The 23,099-nt window shown below is 34.0% G+C and overlaps 1 protein-coding gene across 1 annotated transcript in view; it reads right to left on the reverse strand.

The window, feature by feature from the left end:
- Positions 1–23,099, reverse strand: part of GPR158 (G protein-coupled receptor 158) — a 417,620-nt gene that overhangs the window by 25,019 nt on the left and 369,502 nt on the right. Inside the window, exon 7 of the mRNA XM_019432597.2 lies at positions 4,798–5,036. Within this exon, the coding sequence (XP_019288142.1) occupies positions 4,798–5,036 (239 nt within the window). The remainder of the gene's footprint in view (positions 1–4,797; positions 5,037–23,099) is intronic.

Genomic DNA, 23,099 nt, shown 5'->3' on the forward strand with positions numbered 1-23,099 from the left:
ATCTAAGGGCAAACACACTACTTATAGAAATATATAAAGAGAACTGCAAAGAAGCATCTGCTGCACATTAGAAAACACTAAATTAAAAGAGGTTAAATACAGAATATCTAGTGCTACATGCACTAGAAAGAAAAATCAAAGATGCATGAAAGATAAATAAATGGAACTGCTGTAGGGTAGTGTGAAAAAAAACCCACAGCAACCACATGTCGCTGATTTTTTAAGACAGTCCTAATTTCAAATATTTGTTCCTGTTGTTAAACTATGTGTCTTGACTTTTCTTTAGAGAAACGTGTTGCTGGAGTTTTTGAAACTATGGTGTTCCAGTAGTTTGTAGGAACAAAACAATGCCTGAAGATAACAAAACAAACACCACCACCATTTGACTTCCTCTCATCTCATGGTCTCTGCACCCTATCACTAGTCTTTTATTTTCTGAGACCCTAATGCTACCATTTAACATCTGTGGGAGTATTAGTTTCACTAATGCCTGCCTCTCAAGTCTTGCTACTTTTATCTCACTGCTAAAGCCATGCCCCAGATCTTCCAATCATAATCTCTCCTCTTAGCGTCTCTCTCCTCACCTTCACGGAGACCTGCTTATCATCCAAAGAAATGCATTTCCAGCAGCAGCTATGGATCTGTATTTTTTCTTGTACTTCCTACCCCGCAGTCCTCAGGAAAGTGAGCGCAGGGTCCTCCTTGCTTTCTGTGTATCCCCTTCTCTGGTGTTATCCAGAATTACTGTATTTAAAAAATGTCTACTTTTTCCATAGTTTCATCCTTGCTAGTGTAAAAATTTGCCACCAGGTAAGCTGTCTCTCTGGAGGAAAGCAGAGTCTAGTGGCAGGAAAATACAATAAAAACAGCCCATGAATCTAAAGAACTATCACAGAGGGAGCAGTTAAATAGCCTGAGAGAACGTTGTGGTCAGAATGGAATTCTTTTTCTTTTTTTTTTTTTTAAGATTATTTTGAGAAAGAGAGAATGTGCATGTGTGTACGTGAGTGGGAGAGTGGCAGAGAGAGAGACGGGGAGAGAATACCAAGCAGGGTCCATGCTCAGCACCGAGTCTGATGCAGGGCTATTAGATCCTGACCTGAGGCAAAATCAAGAGTTGGACGCTTAACTGACTGAGCCACCCAGGTGCCCCAGAAGGGAATCTTTTTATGAATGATTTGGGAGGTAGGGGAGTATCAGAAGACAGGAAAGTCATATAAAGTGAGAGAGGTCACTGGAGATAAGGGGGTTAATGTTGGATGAGGGGTTACTTTAGGTGATAAGAAGAAAAAATAAGAATGGATAGAAATACAGGAAGATCTATAGATATGTAGGCAAGATTTGGAAACAACTGATGTCTAATTGCTCCTACTTACTTTTTTCAAGGAGGAGGCATCTAACAGAAAAGAAGTTTGAAGGTATGAAGAGGGAGTACAATATAAGACTTGAAATAATCACTGCAAACAATGTTCTAATGATTGATCAGGGAAACAGTATTATGGAATGCCCAGAACACAGCTGAGATAAGTGATACGTGTTTTACTATGTTCATCTGATTACTTCTTTGGAGTCAGTAGTTCTACACTTTAGAATAGCATCCAAATTACCTAGAAGGCTTGTGAAACACAGACTGCTGGGCCCCGCTATTCTTTTTTTTTTTTCAGTATATGAAGTTTATTGTCAAATTGGTTTCCATACAACACCCAGTGCTCATCCCAAAAGGTGCCCTCCTCAATACCCATCACCCACCCTCCCCTCCCTCCCACCCCCCATCAACCTTCAGTTTGTTCTCAGTTTTTAAGAGTCTCTTATGCTTTGGCTCCCTCCCACTCTAACCTTTTTTTGTCCCTTCCCCTCCCCCATGGGTTTCTGTTAAGTTTCTCAGGATCCACATAAGAGTGAAAACATATGGTATCTGTCTTTCTCTGCATGACTTATTTCACTTAGCATCACACTCTCTAGTTCCATCCATGTTGCTACAAAGGGCCATATTTCATTCTTTCTCATTGCCACATAGTACTCCATCGTGTATATAAACCACAATTTCTTTATCCATTCATCAGTTGATGGACATTTAGGCTCTTCCCATAATTTGGCTATTGTTGAGAGTGCTGCTATAAACACTGGGGCACAAGTGCCCCTATGCATCAGTACTCCTGTATCCCTTGGGTAAATTCCTAGCAGTGCTATTGCTGGGTCATAGGGTAGGTCTATTTTTAATTTTCTGAGGAACCTCCACACTGTTTTCCAGAGTGGCTGCACCAGTTTGCATTCCCACCAACAGTGCAAGAGGGTTCCTGTTTCTCCACATCCTCTCCAGCATCTATAGTCTCCTGATTTGTTCATTTTTGGGCCCCGCTATTCCAGGTACTGACAAGCAAGTCTGTAAGTGGGCCCAAGAATGTGCATTTCTAACAGGTTCCCAGGTGCTGTTGCTGTCATTGGTTTTGAGAGCACACTTTTGAGAGCCACTGCTCTTTCTCCATCTAATGATTAGGTAGAATCAAAACCCCTGAATTTGGTACATCTATATATTTCTATATATACCTTTAGGAGATATATCTATATCATCTATATCTATATCTATATCTATATCTATTATTTATAATCTATCTATGTATATCTATATATGCCTTTAGGAAAGAGTTATACATATCTCTCTCCTGAAGGCAATCTAGATTGACTTTATGGATTCATCATCACATCACATTCCTCGTTCTCCAAATTCCTATAACAGGTTTTCAAGACTCACAAGAAACTTACATATCCAGTATTAGTCACAATGTATTCCAACATAATCTTCTTTTCTAGTTGGGCACTTCCTTCATGTTTCATACAATTTCCATCCACCTTCACCACTATTCCTATCAAAGGGAATGTTCCCTGCGCCACTTTACAATAACCTAAATATTACCCACGGCTCAAAGAACTTCTCTTTTATAAAGATTCCTGGTTTCTTGTCCAGACTGTTGTCTTCCTTTATTGAGCTACTATTGTAACAAGAGTCTTCACCACATAATTTTGTTTTTAATAACTTTTAACAATTTCCATTTATTTATACAAACTAATAGTAAGCTATTTGGTGAGAGGAATAAGGGTTTTATTCATTTTATATCTCCTGCAAAACTTTCAACACAGTATCAGAGAAATTATAGATACCCAGTGGGTCTTATTTATTGTATGAAAATTTACTTATATATAACAAAGTTTATGGAAAATAAATTACAGATTGCTGTCAGCTATATATTCTTATTCACTCTATATAGACATCAGATATCATAAATATGATTTTCTTTAAAGTGTAAAAGAAATTTTTAAAAGGCCTTGAATACATCTCAAAACCAAGATGTACAAAATACAAAAAAAGGCTAGGTAAATAGGCCATGCTTTCTGCTTGTTTATTCCCTACCCAATGGTGTATTTTGAGTATTATAAAACAGAAAAGAAATATAGTGGGCTTTTCTTCACAGTAATATGGGGAAATGATTTTTCCTAGTTTGGTTAACTTGGATTGAACAATATAAAATAATGTCAGAGATTTATGTTGAGTAGAAATCTTATATCTATATAACTTTTTAAATTTTCATATCCATATGAAAGTCAGAATCAGATTAGTTCTACGCTTTATCTTCTAACATTGATATATACTGATATGGATCTAATTATAATTTCCTATCTCTTCTTTGATATTAATCAAAATAATGATGATTGGCTTTACATATTATCAATATAACCATTCTTTTATATGCCCACATTGCTTTATTCATACAGATATCAGGCCCAGAAAATTTCTAAAATGTCTTGCCCAGAAAAATATTATTACATTTAAATTATAAACTAAATACATATTTTATTAATTAACTTCTGGCAAAATACTAAATGTGAATATTCAACCAAGAATCTCCAAGTATGGGGAGACAGAAAATAGGAATTAAACTCATGTGTTTATTTTTTACATCTGCCAAATAAAATTAAGATTTGTCCTGTGGTTTACTGAGGGGAATGACAACAAAATAATAAAAATTCGTTTTCATTATTTTTTGTATCTTTAGAGGCCTAGCTTAAAATAGCCTAATGTTAACAGCAGAAAAATTCCTGCTGATTTCTCTTCCTCATTTTTCAAAAAACCAAGATGCCAGAGAAACCCGTGTTTCTGGCCTAAGCCTTTATGTGATTCTCCCGAGTTCTCTAGTTTCTAAGTGATCAAACTCTCACTAATCCCTAAAAAGCATGGCTTCATTTTTGTGTAATATTGGACCTCCAGAGAATTCCTAATAAATTGTCTTCAGATGAAAGATAGATTAATTAATCATTTTGCAAGGAAAATCTCTACACAGGGAGTACCCTGGATCCTAAGTCTGATTGATATATCACAGGACCAAACCTATATTAAAAATTCCAGCATGTCTCCTTTTTTTTTTTTCCCAACTAAAGAAATAAATCAAGGGAACAGCTACTGTTAATCTAATGGGAATACAGTGAGAAGGTGGAAAATAGAAACTCTCTGTGCAAAGAAGTTGCCTTTATTTGCTGCATTTCTCCTTCCTAATTTCTTTGATTGTGTTTTCTCAACAAAACTACAAAGCTACATAACTATGAAAAAAAGAATGGGAACTCAGAAAAAGTTTGCAATCCACATGTCATTATTGTCCTTTTCATAATATTGCTTTACCAAAACCATATCAGGTGAAATTCCTTTCAGTTTGGTAAAGGGGGGTGGTAAGGCTTCTACAGAAGTCTATTTTAATGCCACTGGAAAAAGGACAAGGCAAGTGCACAAAACAAGTGACCACATACCAACTGCTGTCATGTAATCCCAGCGCTCAGTGAGGCACATGTTGAAGATGAGGTGATCAGATGTTTGCCCTTGGCCAATAAGTGAAATCTGCCTCTCCAAATTCTGGCAAACAGACGAAGTCCAGCCAACAAGAAACCAAAATACTACCAGGATAATTACTGCCAGCATCCTCATGACCCGTCCACCAGTCATATATGGAATCCGTTGGGCTGTTCGTGAAAGAAACACTTTCAAAACCCTGGAAAAGCAAAACATCAAAATGTGAAGGCAAGCTTAATAGTCAGAAAGTAAAACTCCACAATATTTTATTTTTCTAGGTGAAATTTAAACCCACCCACACCCTACTTATGCAGTTTTAACATGAAAAAAACCTCAAAAACAGTATTGCTTATATCTTCACTTAATTTCATTCTAGTTTTTAATCTTTCAATAGCAAAACAGATATCCTACATTAGATGCCAGTGAGTCAACAGATTTGCAAAGGATGGAATTCTTTTGAGTATGTATTAATATTTCAAGGAAAATACTCAAGATCTTAAAAAAAAAAGATCCATAGGCAAACATTGCTCACACAGGGTTTCTAAGGGCTCAAAAATAGTCCTGAAAGTAAGTAGTTGGGTTTTACAATATTATACTAAGTCAAAAATTTCCTTAAACCAGTTTTTTTAACAGTAGAATGTTATAAAAGTTATTTTCTGAAAATTATTCTAAATGACCTCTCTCTACAATTATTTCATTACCTTACCAAAAATAATAATGAAATAAATATGAAAACAATGAGAGAGATATTTAAATAGGGTAACTGAATTAAGATCACCATATTAAAGAAGAGGATTGGGACGACATATAAGAAATGGATCTGGAGAAACTTAACAGAAGACCATGGGGGAGCGGGAGGGGGAAATTTAAAAACAGAGAGGGAGGGAGGCAAACCGTAAGAGACTCTTAAATACAGAGAACAAACTGAGGGTTGATGGGGGGTGGGGGAGAGGGGAAAGTGGGTGATGGGTATTGAGGAGCGCACTTGTTGGGGTGAGCACTGGGTGTTGAGTGGAAACCAATTTGACAATAAATTTCATATTAAAAAAACTAAAATAAATAAATAAATAAATAAATAAATAAATAAATAATATTTTTTCTATGTATGCAATTCAAATGAATAGCTAGAGTTGAGAACTACTGGGTTAAGTTATATCTAAGAACTATTCCATTTCTAGTTATTGTGTGAAGGCAAAATCCAAAGTTACTGTACAGGTCCTTCTGTTTACCCATTTCTTTAACTTTATCCCCAGAATATTCTTAGCTGATTTTAACTCCCCACTCTCATTCTGAAATTTTATGTCACAAAATTGTGACTTAAAATAAACTACCATGAATGGTTCATGATATTATGGGGGTATCCACAATCAATTTCCAAAAGGCAAAAATAAATTTATTTTCCCAAATTTCTATTCTGTCCTTCATCTCATTCTTTATAAAATTTTTATGAAGTATTCCTATGAATTCTTCACAAAAATCATTTTAAGTCCAGAAATGAAACATACACACTTAAAATAGCCTAGATGTCTTATACTATTTTTTCTGTCTCTATAGACCTTCAGTAGCTCTTCCAGAATCAACACAATACACCTAGCAAAGAAATTGACTTTTTAGCAGACTTTTATTTATCCTTCTTTCCCCTATATCTTTAACTCCATTGTCCTTCAATGTCCTTCAACTAACACACAGCATGAAGTTATTTAATACTGAATAAAATACCCTCAACTTTGCTGTGGAACAATGTAGCAAGATATGTATAAAAAAGAGTACAGCAGAAGACCTCTTTAACTATTCTCCACTCAACTAGTTTATCAGATTAAGGGTTATTCTCCATTCTCTATGTAAAACACACTGAGTACTGCCCATGTCATGCTAAATGCTAGCAGCGACACTCAACTTGCTACCTCTGTCTGGTATGCCTCAAACACTTCGACTCCAACCAGCTGAATTGCTACTTGTTAAGAATCAGTTGTATGTGTCCCCAAATAGTGCCCATTGTTATCAATTTATATAATTTAACCAAATTATAAATAAAATAATTACACATGACTGAAACAAAAGGAGACTTATTTGTATAAAATCTGTCTTGAAAGCTTTGGAAAGACTCCATGTAGGTGAATCATTAAATAGGCTGTTAACCTAGGGGAAAGTGAGGAAACTTTAATATATTGGGGTGGTCAAAAAACAGAAAAATCTAGAAAGATTCTATGCTCAGAATGCTTTAAAAAATCTTTAGATTTGTGGTCTTACTTATTTATTTATTATTATTATTTTTAAAATTTATTTATTTTTGACAGAGTCAGAGTGTGAGCATGAGCTGGGGAGGTGCAGAGAGAGACAGGGAGACAGAATCTGAAGTAGGCTCCAGGCTGTCAGCACAGAGCCTGAAGCGGGGCTCGAACTCACAAACTATGACATCATGACCTGGGCCAAAGTTGGATGCTTAACCGACTGAGCCACCCAGGCACCCCCAAGTTGTGCTCTTATTTAAAGAACCAATATTGTGAACAGTAGATAATGTACTACAGTAATTTATGTTAGAAAGAGAACAATGCACTCCAAACGTCAGACCCATAGTCAAACAAGGGGCCTATTTAAAAAACATTGGTAAATGATTATTTGTGTGTTTTAAATTGTAGTCTCTTATACACTTTACTTTAATGCCTTTCAGTTTTAAACAAGTGTATCAATTTATTGACCAGTGACTAATCCCCATAAGAAAGACTTCTACTGTAATTAGCAGATCAAAAAATTCAGAGAACTCTTAGAAATAAGAGAATTTTTTTTTAAATTAATGTGTTTTGCCAGTTCCAGTCTTATTTTCTGCAGGAGAAACTTGCAGCCACTAGGTACACATAATTGTTTCTGGTCATACCTGGATGAATTCTAAATTTTGAATGACTAGGAGCTTAAAAGAGGAAATCTGGCTCATTTTTATGGTCTTCTATATTTTGGCTAGGCAGAAAAAAAAAAGAGAATTGTTCTAATTCTAGACACAATTTGAATTGAAATAGAATTATAATAAACAAATATTTATACAGTGACAATCATATACTGGGTATCATGCTAAGCAACATGGGAAGAATAAGATACAGTTCTAGAAGCTTACAATCTAACTAGAATCAAGTGTAGAAATAACTACCATATAAAACAGCATATATTCTACATTGTATGTACCTAGTAAGTCTAATAACCTAATAGAATAGCTTATATTTGGCCTGGACTTCAATGGATACCAACAGAAATGGAGGAAAGTGGAGAAGATATAAGGAGATATTCTAGCTTGAGAATAACATAACATAACAAAGTACAAAGCAGGAAAAGTAAGTTGCATTTTGCAGAGGAAATCTATATGATCCCACTTTGATAATCTTTTAATCAATAAATCTGAATTCTAAATTATTAGAAATTTTCATGTTTTCCAGCTGATGTCTTGGGTATTTATTGTATAGTCTGAGAATTCAAGATTATCATAGATCCCATAATCTTATTTCCAGAGAGGAAAAACCAAAGCCAAAGGCTTCATGGGTCTCCTGTTATTAGTTTTATTGGCTTTTGAATACTAGGAAACACACTAACACAATTGTGCACTTCAGTCTGAGCATTTCAGGATATTGGGTTTTGTAAAATGGAAGAAGATGAATTTTTCCAGCATTGTTTTCAAATAAAATGAGAAAATTCTGCCATATCTTTAAAAAACAAGCTCTTGTTAGTTTATATGGGTTCACTCCCTAGATAGCAACTTCTAAAAATGAAATCCTTAGATATGCATTTATATGAAATACAGCTGTAGGAAAAAATACAATAATTAAATTTCTTAGATTACTTTACTATTTTTTTTTTCATAGATAAATCTTTAGGATACCATCTGTTCAGAAGGTTTCACTGTTTCTGAAGGAAAGCAGTAACATATACAAGAAGATTGCAAGAAATTGACAGAGTTTAAAAAGGCATATTTAAAGAATATATTCAGTTCTCATTATTAACAGTAGATAAATTCATGGAAATGATGTTGTAACAATGAAAAGGGCAACCCAGGAATTGCCTGTCACTGGAGTATCTGTCTCTACTTTTTTACTTCCCACACATTTCTGGTTTGAGCTCATAAAACTCCGCTGTCAGGACTTGTACTTCTCCAAGTATCTAATTGATATTTGTACTTTTTTTTTTTTTTTTTTTTTTTTTACTTGATCTCTCTCCAGCTTTCAGCATGGCTAAAGCACTTGGCTTCCATTATGTCACATCCTCTTGATTTTCTTCCTATTCCTCTGTCAGCATCTTTTTAGTTTCTGATGCAAATTCTGCTTCTCCAGTCTTCCCCTTAAGTGGTAGTGTTTCCCAAGGACCTCCTAAATGTAGCCATCTAGATCTATTTCTTACTTTAAATATTGTACCCAGGGAATTCCATTGACACCCCTGTTTCAGTTATCTACATGCTGGTGAGACCCAAATCCTTATCTTCGGTTTAGATCTCTCTCCTGAGCTCAAGATCTTTTTACTCAGTGACCTACTAGACATCAACATGTCCTCAAATGAAATTATCCCTCTTTCCACTCCTTCTTCCTCTAGCCTACTTTTCTCCTGTGTTACTTATCTCAATGACTAGTATCACTTAATTGATCAAGGCAGAAACCTAGGAATAAACTTTAATTTTTCTCTCTCACTTACATTCCAGACATGAAATGAGTGATCAAGAATTTAATTTCTACCTCTTCAATATCTTTCAAATCCTTCTCTTCTCCGTCTTCACTGCTATACTGGCTCCTGGTCATCAACCTGCTCCTATAGTAGCTTCCTAACTAGTCTACTTACTGGTCTTGCCTACCTTCAATCCACACTCCACACTCCACACTGAAGCCACAATGGTCACTTCTGATCATGTTACTCCCTGTTTATAGTGCTTCAGTGGCTCCCCATCCAAATCCTAGATCCTTAATATGGTAAAAGACCTTTAAATGCCTTTGAATATTGGTTCCCCCTTGTCTCAGCAGCCTTATCTCTCACCACTCTCCCTTTCCTATAGACCTGCAGGTCCCTGTGGACTATATGTGAACCTTTGCCCTCAGTTTTCCTCACTGCCCCCCCCCCGCCCCATACCAACACCTAATTTTGCTAATTTCTACCTATTATTTCAAGGTTCAGTTTAGATGTTGCTTGCTCTAGGCCACTGGTTCCCAAACCGGTATCATCAATATCATCTGGAATCTTGTTAGAAATGCAAATGCAGTTATCTACCTGCTCCCAGGTTCATTATAATTTAGTAAACATACATCAATAGGCAATTAAAATACTATGGTTTTGGGGAATAGTATCAGCAAAAATGATGGAATAAAGAACCCACAAGTCTATCCACCCATAAAAGCAATGAATAAAGTGGCAAAAACTATTAGAATCAACTTTTTTTGGAACCCTGGAAAAGAATCAAAAGCTTATAGCAACCAGGGGGATGCTTAACCAAGAGAAAAACAACTGAATCTGAGTAAAAAGTTTTGTGACATTTTAACATACTGTTCTATCCAGTGTCCTATCTCCCACTCCCCAGATCAGTGGTGGACTTGAAGACAACATCCCCCATCCTCATCACAGGCAACTAGTACTAGGCAAACAGAATACACCTTTTTCTTAAAAAATTGTGGTTGTTCATTTTGACCTTTCTGGTGGCTCTCTGGAGGACTAGTTCAAAAGGCCTGCCTTTATTTTTTTTTTTAATTCCAGTTATATTAGTTTCAAGTGGACAATATAGTGACTCAATAAGTCTATACATTACTCAGCATTCAACATGACAAGTGCACTCCTTAATCCCCATTACTATTTCACCCATCTTCCCACCCACATTCTCTCTGGTAACCTTCAGTTTTTTCCCTATAGTTAAAAGTCTGTTTCTTGGTTTATCTCTCTCTCTCTCTCTCTTTATTTCTTTGCTCATTTATTTTGTTTCTTAAATTCCACATATATGTGAAATCATATGAGATTTGTCTGTAATTGACTTATTTTGCTTAGCATTATACTCTTTAGCTGTATCCATGTCATTATAATTGGCAAGATTTTATTCTTTTTAATGCTGAATAATATTCCATTGTATATATATATATATATATATATATATATATATATATATATATATACACACCACATCTTCTTTATCCCTTCATCTATCAGTGAACACTCAGGTTGCTTCCATAATTTGGCTATTGTAAATAATGCTGTGATAAATATAGGGTATGTATCCTTTCAATTTGTATTTTTTATTTTTGGGGTAAATACCAGTAGTGTGGTTACTAGATCATAGGGCAGTTCTATTTTTAACTTTTTGAGGAACTGCCATACTGTTTTCCACAGTGGCTGCTACTAGTTTGTATTCCCACCAACAGTGCAAAAGCGTTCCTTTTTCTCCACATCCTCACCAGCATTTGTTGCTTATGTTTTTATTTTTAGCTATTCTGACAGGTGTGAAGTGATATATCTCACTGCAGTTTTGACTTGCATTTTAAAGTCACCCAACTGGGAACCCTCCCAAGGCTGAGGGTCACTTGACTAAAACATTTAAAGGCAAATGGATTGGTTGATGTCACTTGGGGCAAGAGGTAACAGTTAGAACAAACTATAGACTAAACAAAAATGAATGAAGGCTGGGAAAGAGATCTGCTGGGCAAAAAGGGCTTTGAAAAGTTCCCATATATTCCCGGGCATCTAAAAAGCTGAAAAATACTCAGAAAAGACCCAAGAAGGCCCTAAGTTCTCATATCCTGTTGACCCGAGGCTCTGTAGAAGCAGGAAGTCTAAGGCAAAGTGGTAAAGTGCTTGACTGAGTGTTGAAGACATGTCCCAATATACACATACACACACAGTCCATGTACAAAAAGTAAGAAATGTAAAAGAGGTTTTTATTTGTTTCAGACTTTAAGGAAATCTCTGTTAAATCACTAGCTCATCACTAAGTCAACAGAACAGAGACTTCAGTGGCTATACATAACAAAAGATACAGATATTACAGAATTAGCTCAGAAAAGCCAGTAAACAAATAAACAAAAGCAACAACAACAAGAAACAACAGTAAATGCTGGGGAAGATGAAGAATCTGATTCCAGATTTACCACATCATAATATTCAAAACTTCTAGTTTTCAAAAAAAAAAAAAAAAAAGAGACATGCAAAGAAACAAGAGTATATGGCCCCTATGAAAAAAAAGAAATTAATAGAAACTGCCTCTGAGGAAGCCCAGGCATTGTACGTATTAGAGAAAGATGTTAACTGTACTAAATATGGTCAAAACGCCAAAGAAACCATGCACAAAGAACTAAAGAAAGAATGATGTTTCACCAAATAGAGAATATCAATGAATAGAAATAAAAAGGAACCAAGAAGAAATGGAAAAGTTGAAAAGTACAATAACTGAAATGAAAAATTCTCTAAAAGGATTTAAATTCTCTAAAAAGATTTGACAATGTAGAAGGAAGAATCAGTATATTTGAATATAGGTCAATTGAAATTGTACAGTATGAGGAGCAGAAATGAAAATAAAATGAAGAAGAATGAATAGAGCCTGAGATACCTGTGGTACACTATTAAGAATATTAGGATTTACATAATGGGAGTTCCAGAAAGAGAAGAGAAACAAGCCAGAAAGAACATTTGAAGAAATAATGACTTAAACTTCTCAAATTTGACAACAGACTTAAATCTACATATTTAAGAAGCTCAAGTAATCAAAGTAGGACAAATTCAAAGAGACTCACATTAAGACACATTATAATCAAACTGCTGAAAGCTAAAATGAAGAGAAAATCTTGAAAGCAACCAGAAAAAAGTTACCCATTACATACAAGGGATTCTTAATAAGACTAAGATCTAATCTCTTATCAGAAACTATGGAGGCCAGAGGGCAGTGGGATAATATATTAAAAATGCTAAAAGAATGCTTGCTTCAGCAGCACATATACAAAAAAAAAAAAATGCTAAAAGAAAAAACAAACCTGTCAACAAAGAATTCTATTATCTGGCAAAACTGTCTTTCAAAAATGAAGGAAAAATTAAGACATTTCCAAATAAATAAAATGGAAAGAGTTTACCATTAGTAGATCTGCTCTATAAGAAATACTAAAGGAAGGGGCATCTGGGTGACTCAGTTAAGCATCTGATTCTTGATTTTGACTCAGGTCATGATCTCATGGCTCTTGAGTTCCAGCCTTGCATCAACTCTGTGCAGACAGTGAGGAACCTGCTCAGGATTCTCTTTCTCCCTTTCTCTCTGCCCTTTCCCCACTTGTGCATGTTCACTCTCTTTCTCTCTCTCTCTAATAAATAAATAAACGTTAAAAATAAAAGAAATATTAAAGGAAGGCCTCTAGGCTGAAATAAAAGACACTAGGCAGTAACTGAAATGCACATGAAATAATGAAGAACATTGGTAAAGGTAACTATAGAAATAAATCTAAAGGTAAGTACTAATGTATTTTTGGTTTATAACTATTCTTTTTTCTTATATAATTTAACAGGCAACTGTATAGAGTTATAAGTATAAATCTATGTTGATGGTCACACAATGTTGAAAGATTATAATTTGTGACACAAAGAAAAAGGGAAGCAGAGTGATATATGGCAAAGGTTTTGTATACTATTGAAACTAAATTGGTATTATTTGAAACCAGGATTTTATATATTTAGAATATTATTTTTTTTTAAATGTTTATTTTTGAGATAGAGACAGAGCATGAGCGGGGGACGGGCAGAGAGAGAGGGAGACACAGAATCCAAAGCAGGATCCAGGTTCTGAGCTATCAGCACAGAGCCTGACGAGGGACTCGACCCACAAACTGCGAGATCATGACCTGGGCCGAAGTGGAACGTTTAACTGACTGAGCCACCCAGGAGCCCCTATATATTTAGAATATTAATTGTAGAATGTGAATTGTAATCCTCAGGGCAACTATTAACAAAACAACCACATAGAGAAATAGATGAAAAGGGAATAAAAATGTAGAAGTGGTCTTACCATAAGGGCAAGTAGTAATGAAGGAATTGAGGAATAAAATGATAAAAGATACATACAAATAAATACCAAAATGACAGAAGTATGTCTTTCCTTATGAGTAATTACATTAAATGTAAACTGGTTGAATTCTCCAACTAAAAGTTAAAGATGGGAGAATAGATTTTTTAAAATGATCCAACTGTATGTTGTCTACAAGAGATTCACTTTGGCTCCAAAGAGAAAATAGGTTGAAACTTAAACAACAGAAAAAGATACCCCATGCTAATAGTGACCAATGAAGAGCTGGAATGGCTATGTTAAAAAATAGTTTAAGACTAAGTTTGTTAAAAGAGACAAAGACACTACAAGTTATAAGTATCAATCCATCAAAATATTAATAATTGTAAATACACATGCACCAAACATCAGGGCCTCAAAATATATGAAGCAAATACTACAGAACTCAAGAGAGAAACAGAGTTCTACATTAATAGTTGAAGACTTCAATATCCTGATTTCAATAATGGATAGACTGTCTTGACAGGCAATCAGAAAATCGAGGGCTTCAACAACATTAGGAATCACCTAGATCTAATAGACATGTATATAAAACCATATAGCAGATTACACATTCTTCTCAAGTGCACAGAGAGCACTGTCTAGGATAGACACAAATTAGGCCACAAAATGAGTCATAATATATTGAAAAAGATTAAAATCCTACAAAGTGTTTTCTCTGACCACAATGGATTGACATTGGAAATAACAATAGAAGGAACTCTGAAAAATTCAAAAATATGTGGAAATTGAATGGCACACTCTTTTTTTTTTCAATATATGAAATTTATTGTCAAATTGGTTTCCATACAACACCCAGTGCTCATCCCAAAAGGTGGAATGGCACACTCTTAAACAACCAATGTGTTAGAGAAGAAATCACAGAAGAAATTAGAAAATAGTTTGAAATAAATCAAAATGAAAACACAACATACCAAAGCTTATGAGTTTTGAAAAATTTAGTGTTTAGAGGGAAATTTATAACTGCTAATGCAAAAGAGAAGAAATATATCAAATCAAACTTTCCACCTTAAGAAACTAGAAAACAAAGAGCAAACTAAATTGAAAGAAACCTGAAGGAAGGAAATAATAAATATTCGAGTGGAGTAAGATGAAATAAATAATTGAAAAACAATAGAGACAATAAACAAACAACAGCTGGTTTTTTGAAAAGATAAACAAAATTGACAGATTTTTAGTTACTCTGACAAAGAAAACAGAAAATTCATATTATTAGAATCAGGAATGCAAGGGGAGACATTACTAGCAACTTCACAGAATAAAAAGGATTATAAGAGAATACTTATACTGTATACCAAATACTGTATACCAAAAAAACTAGGTAACCTAAATGGAATGGGCTAATTACTAGAAACACACGAATTACCTAAACTGACTCAAGAAGAAGTAGAGTATCTCAAAAGATCCATAATAAGCAAAGATATTGAATCAATTATTAAAAACTTTCCAAAAAAAAAAAACGAATCAGGACCAGATGGCTTCACCAGTGAATTCTACCAAACATTTAAAGAATTGACACCCATTATCTTCAAACTCTTCTAAAAGTAGAAGAGGGATAAACACATTCTGTATTATTTTATGAGGCCAGCATTATTTTGATTCCAAAGCCAGATAAAGACATCACAAAAAGACAACTGCAGACCAATATCCCTTTTGAATATACATGCAAAATTCCTAAGCAAAATACTAGCAACTCAAATTCAAAAGCATGTTAAAAGAATTCTATCCCATGACCAAGTAGGATTTATCCTGGGAATGCAAGGTGGTTTAACCCACAAAAATTAATCAATATAATATACCATATTAATAGAATTAATAGAATGAAAAATCCCACATGATCATCTTAATTTGTGCAGGGAAAAGCATTTGACAAAAATCTCACACTCCTTCATGATATAAACATCAATAACTAACTATAGAAGTTAAATTCTTCAACTTGATCCATATTGGGCTTCTATGAAAAACTCACAGCTGATATATTCCATGGTGAAAGACTTAAATCTTTCCCCCTAGTATCACAATCAAGGCGAAAAAGTTGTTCTCACCACTTCTACACATCACTGTACCAAAAGTTCTAGCCATGGAAATTAGTTGAGAAAAAGAAATAAAAGATATTCATATTGGAACAGGAGAAGGACTGCTATAAGTAGATGACATGGTCTTATATATAAAAAACCCTAAAGAATACACACACGTGCACACATACACACACAATTTGAACTAAAAACCTAATTTAGTAAGTTGCAAAATACAAGTTCAACATGCAAAAAAAAAAAAAGTTTTATTTCTGTATACTAGCAATCCCAAAATGAAACTGAGGAAACAATTCCATTTACTATAGCATCAAAATGAGTAAAATACTTAGGGATAAATTTAACCAAGGAGGTAAAAGATATGTGTGCTGAAATCTATAAAACATTACTGAAAGAAATTAAAGAAGACCTAAAGAAATGGAAAGACAATCAGTGTTCATGGATCAGAAGACTGAATATGGCAATACTTCCTAAATTGATCTATAGATTCAAGTCAATCTAGAGATTGTAATGCATTCCCTACTAAGATTCCAATTGATTTATTTTCAGAAATGGACAAACCGATACCAAAATTCATATGAAATTACAAAGCACTTCAAATAGCCAAACGATCTAGGAAAAAAACCAAAGTGGTCTTGGACGACTCATACTTTCTGATTGCAAATGTTGCTATAAAGCCACAGCAAGCAAAACAGTATGGCACTAGCATACGGATAGATATGAGTAAATTAAAGTATGAGCAATTAAAGGTAAATTTTATTCAATGGAATAAAATTGATTATCCAGAAATAAACCTTTACACCCATGGTCAACTGTTTTTGACAATGGTGTCAAGAGCATTCAATAAAAATAGTTTTGTTTTTTTTTAACAAATGGTGCTGGGACCAGTGGATATCCACATGTAAAAGAATAAATTTAGACCTCTACTTTACATACTATGCAAAAATTAATTCCAAAGGTATAAAACCCAAATATGAGAGCTAACACTATGAAATGCTTAGGAGAAAACAGAGGTAAAATTTTTGATCTGGGATCAGGCAATGGTTTCTTAAATATGATATCAAAAGCACATGTAACAAAAGAAAAAATAAACTGAACTTCACAAAAATAAAATAATTGTATATCAAGGCACACTATCACGGAAGTGAAAAAGAAAAGCCCCGGAATTGAAAAAGAAATATTTTCAAATAATTTTTCTAATAAGGGTCCATATCCAGAATATATAAAGAACTCAGAATACAACAACAAAAAGGCAAACAACCTAATTAAAAATAGGCAAAGGACTTGACATATTCAAAGAGATATAAATGACCAATAAACACACGAAAATACTCTCGACATTGTTAATCACTGAAGAAATGTATATCAACAGCACAGTGAAATATCACTTCACACAGACTAGGACAGTTATAATAAAACTAAGTGGATAATAACTGCTGAAGATGTGGAGAGGCTGGAAGCCTCATACATCTCTGCTGGAAACAGAAAATGATACAGCCCCGAGAACAATTTGGTGGAAAATGCTAGACATAGATTTACTACATGACCCAATAATTCCACTTCTAGTTCTTATATACCTATGAGAATTGAAACATAGATTCACACACAAAAAAACCTGTATGTAAGTGTTCATGGTAACATTATTCATAATAGTCAGGAATGGAAACAACTCATCCATCAAATGATGAATGAATAAACCAGGTATGTATGTATGTCGCACATACATACAATGGAATATTACTCGTTAATAAGAAGGCATGAAGTACTGATACTTATTACAACTTATCGCATATTACATATTACAAACATATCAGAAACCACCTGAGCCGAAATCAAGAGGCCGAGATTTAACTGACTAAGCCACCCAGGCGCCCCTAGTCTTTCAGTTTCTTTACCATACGTTTATAGATAAAAAATAGTACTAGGCCATAGGGGACCACAAAAAGATGACAAAAGTCTTTGCAAATATGAAGTTACTCTTTTGTATGTGTGATTACTTATAAAAACAAGAAAATAAAATTCTCAATAACTAGTTGCATGTTAATATATTTATCCTATTTTAGGTTTCTCATAAAAAAGATGCTAAACAATATAAATACAAAAAATTAAATATATAAAAACTCTAAAATTACCATTGCATTCACCTTCACCTTAACCCACAGTAAAATACACAAAACATATTAGCTAGCAAGCAGAAGATGCGACCACAAAAGAAATTCGGATTTGCTATGTGAGTATGTAATGACTCTTCAGTTTGTCTGACTCTGACTGGTAGTATCTTTAACTTTTTAGATGGTATTAATTACCCTTAAAATAGAAGAACTTTCAGTTATTGTCAGTGAAACTTTTGGAAATTAATTATAAAGTATTCCTGTGATTGCTCTTTGGTTCTCATACTGTCTAGCTATTTACACTTTGTTTCACCACTAGATTTTAAACTCTGACTTAAACTTCTTTGCAGGTCCCAGAGTACCTACTACATCGCCTTGCCTATTATACAATATCACAGACTCATCTGTTTTTACATGCAAATTGATTCCTTCATTAAAACTATAATATATGGTCCAAGTAAAACAATAGAAACTATAAGCAAACAGAGAAAAATGAATGCCTAAACTAAAGTAGCACTAGCTGTACAGAAACACTTAGCATTTTGATGAATTTTATTCTCTAGTATTTTTTCTATATGTAAACGTGTTTTATGATATTAGGATTACAATATATAATTTATGTGGTTCTTTTGAGCATTTTTGTCATACAACATTCTATATTTGTAAATAGCATGACATATGATGGCACATAATCTTTTAAGCACATCATTATTTTTTTTCATTCTAAACTACAATCCAATGAACATTTTTTTCTCACTCCTTCAAAGCCCCAAAAGTCTAAGAATGGAAAATAGAAATCTAGTGCATTAACTTCTATACATATCAGTTGTTACTATCTATATTGGGGAACATTGTTTCATCTCTCTTATCACGTTTAGAATGGATTGAAAACTAATTGAAAAGGGAACTTACAAGAAAGGTGGTATACAAGGTCAAACATATTTTTTAAAGATATAAAGTCTCATATTTTTATACTGGAACAGATGCCAACTTAGGAAAACTTTTCTAGTGACTAGAGAACATAGGAAAAATTTTATCTATGTAAACCTGGCTATAATATGAAAAAAAATCATAATCCTTCTGCATATGTACTATTTTCTTTTTAAAATGTTTTTAATGTTTACTTATTTGAGAGAGAGAGAGAGAGAGAGAGAGGAGAGAGAGAGAAAGGGACAAAGTGTGAGTGGGAGAAGGGCAGAGAGAGAAGAAGACACAGAACCTGAAGCAGGCTCCAGGCTCTGAGCTGTCATCATGGAGCCTGACATGATGTGGGGCTTGAACTCATGAACCATGATATCATGACTTGAGCCAAAGTCAGATGCTTAAGCTTAACTGACTGAGCCACCCAGGCACCCCAAGCAAATGTACTATTGTTGGCAACTTAACAAGTATATGTGATTATAGCCTTCAAAGCCCCCTTTTTCATGAGCTTGACCTATTTTTTTAAGTGCCCCTCATAACATTCTTTGCTTATAGACTAGGACCTGCTGTATTCTTGGGTTAGTTTCTCTCTACTGTGTTCTACCTCCCCAGCCCCTGACAAACCTTTCTCTTTCAGGTCACCTTCCTAAGCTGCCTGACTGAATACTGTATTTTCTGGCTGACACCTAGTGTAATCTATGTTTATGCATATGTTTGTCTTACCTATACACCAATATTTTAAGAACATTATGAATAATTTTTGCAGATCAATTTTTGTATACACTTTTCTTTAGATTTCAAAAAAATAACTCACTTTTTAAAAAGCTCTTGATACATATTACCAGATATTTTCAGTGGATTGTACCATTTATGCTCTCTTCTTCAGAGTATGAGGGTATCTTACTCCTTGGATATTTAATATTATGAACAATTATAATTAAAAAAAAAACCCTTTCTCCTGAAATAAATGAAATACTGATCCATAATTTCCCATTGTTTTATTCAAATTTTTTTGCATTCAGTTTTATAATTTGTTGCAATTCTTATAAATTGAGATGAGACTGTGAGGTAATTTTTTTTAGACAAAGAGCTAATTTTCAAAATTATTTGTTGAATTGGCCATTCTCATTCTGTTGTTTTGGAAAGCTTTCTCTAAAAGTTTTGTAGTGCTTTCATATCAACCCTTAAGATTATTCCTAGGTATTTCAGGTTTACATTTAAAATTGCGAAGAGGACATTTCCGTAATTATCTTCTCCAATTTAAAGGTAAATAGAAAGCTATTCTTTCTTATACAAACCTATACATCTTGCTTAAATTTTCTTGATTGAACTTTCATGAATATATGAATAATTCCTTTTCAGAGATATAACTCATATACCATAAAATTCTTCATCTTATGGTAAATTTATGAGACATGGTAAATATGGTAAATTTAACTTTTATGAAATTTATAAAATTCAGTTGTTTTAGTGTATTCATAAAATGTGCATCATAACCCCTATCTAATTTCAGAACAATTTCATCACCCCAAAACGAAACCTCATACCCTATTGTTACTCCTCATTCTTCTTTTTCCCCTAGACCCTGGCAACCACTAATCTACTTTACGTCTGTACAAATTTGTCTATTATGAAATATTCTGAATATTTCATGTAAATGACATCATAGACTATGTAGCATTAATGAATACACTTCATTACTTTTTCCACTGAATAATATCTCATTGTACAGATAAACCATGGATTGTTTATCCATTCATCAGCTGATAAACACTTGGGTTCTTTCTAATCTTTGACTTTCATGAATAATCTTATTATGAAAATTTGTTGTATATATTTTTTTCTGTTTGGACATGTATTTTCAATTCTCATGGATATACACCTAAGAATGGAACTGTTGGGTGATATGGTAACTTTATGTTTAATATTTTGAGGAACAAAATTGTTTCAGAACATGGCTGTACCATTTTACAATCCCACCAGCAATGTATGAGGTTTTCAATTTCTGCACATCCTCACCAACACTGTTATTTTAAGACTTTTTGATGATTAAGAAAAAAAAAGAAGACTTTTTGATTATAGCCATCTTTATGGGTTTGAAGTGCAATCTCATTGTGGTTTGAATGTGATATCTCAAATGACTAGTGAAAAGTTAAGCATCTTTTCATGTAGGTATAGGCCATTTGTATATCTTCTTTGGAAAATTGTCTATTCTATTCAATTCAATTCCCATGTTTAAAGTTGTATTGTTTGTTCCTTAGTCGTTGAGTTGTATTACTTCTTTACATATACTGAGTATCAGACCCTTATCAGATTTGCAAATATTTCCTCCTATTCCGTGGGTTTTCTTTTCACTTTTTTTGGTGTGCAGGGTTTTTTTTTTTTTTAATTTTAGAGTGAGAGACACAGAGAGAGAGAGCGCATTCAGCACAGAGATGGATGCGGGGCTTTATCCCACGACCCTGGGATCACGATATTAGCCGAAATCAAGAGTTGGATGCTCAAGCAACTGAACTTCCAGTTCTTTCCTTAAAGTTAAATTTATTTACACAGAACAAAATACACAAATCAGCTCACAAAACAATGACTTTTGATGAATGCAACAGCTTATATAACCCACACTTCCATCACTTCAGGAACAACTTGCTTATCCATTTTTCTGTTGCTGGACATTGGGTTGGTTCAAGTTTGGGGCTATTATAAAAAAAAATCCCAAGCAGGCTCTGCACTGCCAGGGCAGAGCCACGTAGGGCTTAAAACCATGAACTGTAAGATTCTGACCTGGGCCAAAACCAAGAATCAGATGCTCAACTGACTGAGCCACTCAGGCACACTTGTTATTGAGTTCTATGAGTTTTTAAATATATTTTGGATTATTAAACCCTTTATCAGGTATATGAATTGCAAACATTTTCTCACATTCAGTAGGCTGCCTTTTCATTTTGTTGATGGTTTCCTTTGCTGAGCAGAAGCTCTTTATTTTGATGTAGTCCCACTTGTTTATTTTTGCTTTATAAAAGCTTTTGTGTTTGGAATCAGATTCAAAATTCATCGCTAAGACTGATATCAGGGATCTTACCGCCTATGTTTTCTTCCAGGAGTTTCATGGTTTCAGGTCTTACATTCAAATCTTTAATCCATTTTGAGTTAACTTTTGTGTATAGTGTAAGATAGTGGTCCAGTTTCATTCTTATGCATGTGGCTGTCCAGTTTTCCCAGCACCGTTTATTGAAGAGACTATCCTTTTCCCATTCTTGCTTCCTTTGTTGTAAATTAATTCACCATATGTCAATGGGTTGATTTCTGAATGGTCTTCTGTTCCACCTCTGTGTGTTTTGATTGCCATAACTTTGTAATATCTTTTGAAATTAGGGAGCATGATGCCCCCAGCTTCGTTCTTTCCAATTGTTCGTGTCTGCAATTTCTTTCATCAATGTGTTATAGTTTTCAGTGTACAGGTCTCTTGGTTAAATTTATCCCTAGGTATTTTATTCTTCTTGATGCAATTTTAAATGGAACTATTTCTTAATTTCTCTTTATGATAGTTTGTTATTAGTGTATAGAAACACAACAGATTTTTGTATATTTATTTTATATCCTACAACTTTACTGAATTCATTTATTAGTTCTAATAGATTTTTGGTGGTGTCTTCAGGATTTTCTATATATATCATGTCATCTGCAAGTTGTGACAATTTTACTTCTTCTTTTCCAGTTTTGATGCCTTTTATTTCTTTTCCTTGCCTAATTGTTCTGGCTACGACTTCCAATACTATGTTGAATAGAAGTGGTAAAGGTGGGCATCCTTGTCTTGTTCCTGATCTTAGAAAAAAAAATTTTCAGCTTTTCACAACTGAGTACAATGTTAACTGTGGTTTTGTGATCATATATGGCCTTTAGTATGTTTAGGTACATTCCCTCTAGATCTGCTTTGTTGAGAGTTTTTATCATCAATGGATGTTGAATTTGTCAAATACTACTCTGTACCTATTGAGTTGATATGATTTTTACCTTCATTCTTTCACTTTTTTATTGAAGCATAGTTGATACACAATGTTACATTACTTTTAGGTGTGTAATAAAGTAATTTGACAAGTTCATACATTATGCTATGATCCCTGCAAGTGTAGCTACCATCTGTCACCATA

This window comes from Panthera pardus, unplaced genomic scaffold (genome assembly GCF_024362965.1).
Source record: "Panthera pardus isolate Hobbes unplaced genomic scaffold, ASM2436296v1 HiC_scaffold_6, whole genome shotgun sequence".
In the NCBI taxonomy this organism is placed as follows: Eukaryota; Metazoa; Chordata; class Mammalia; order Carnivora; family Felidae; genus Panthera; species Panthera pardus.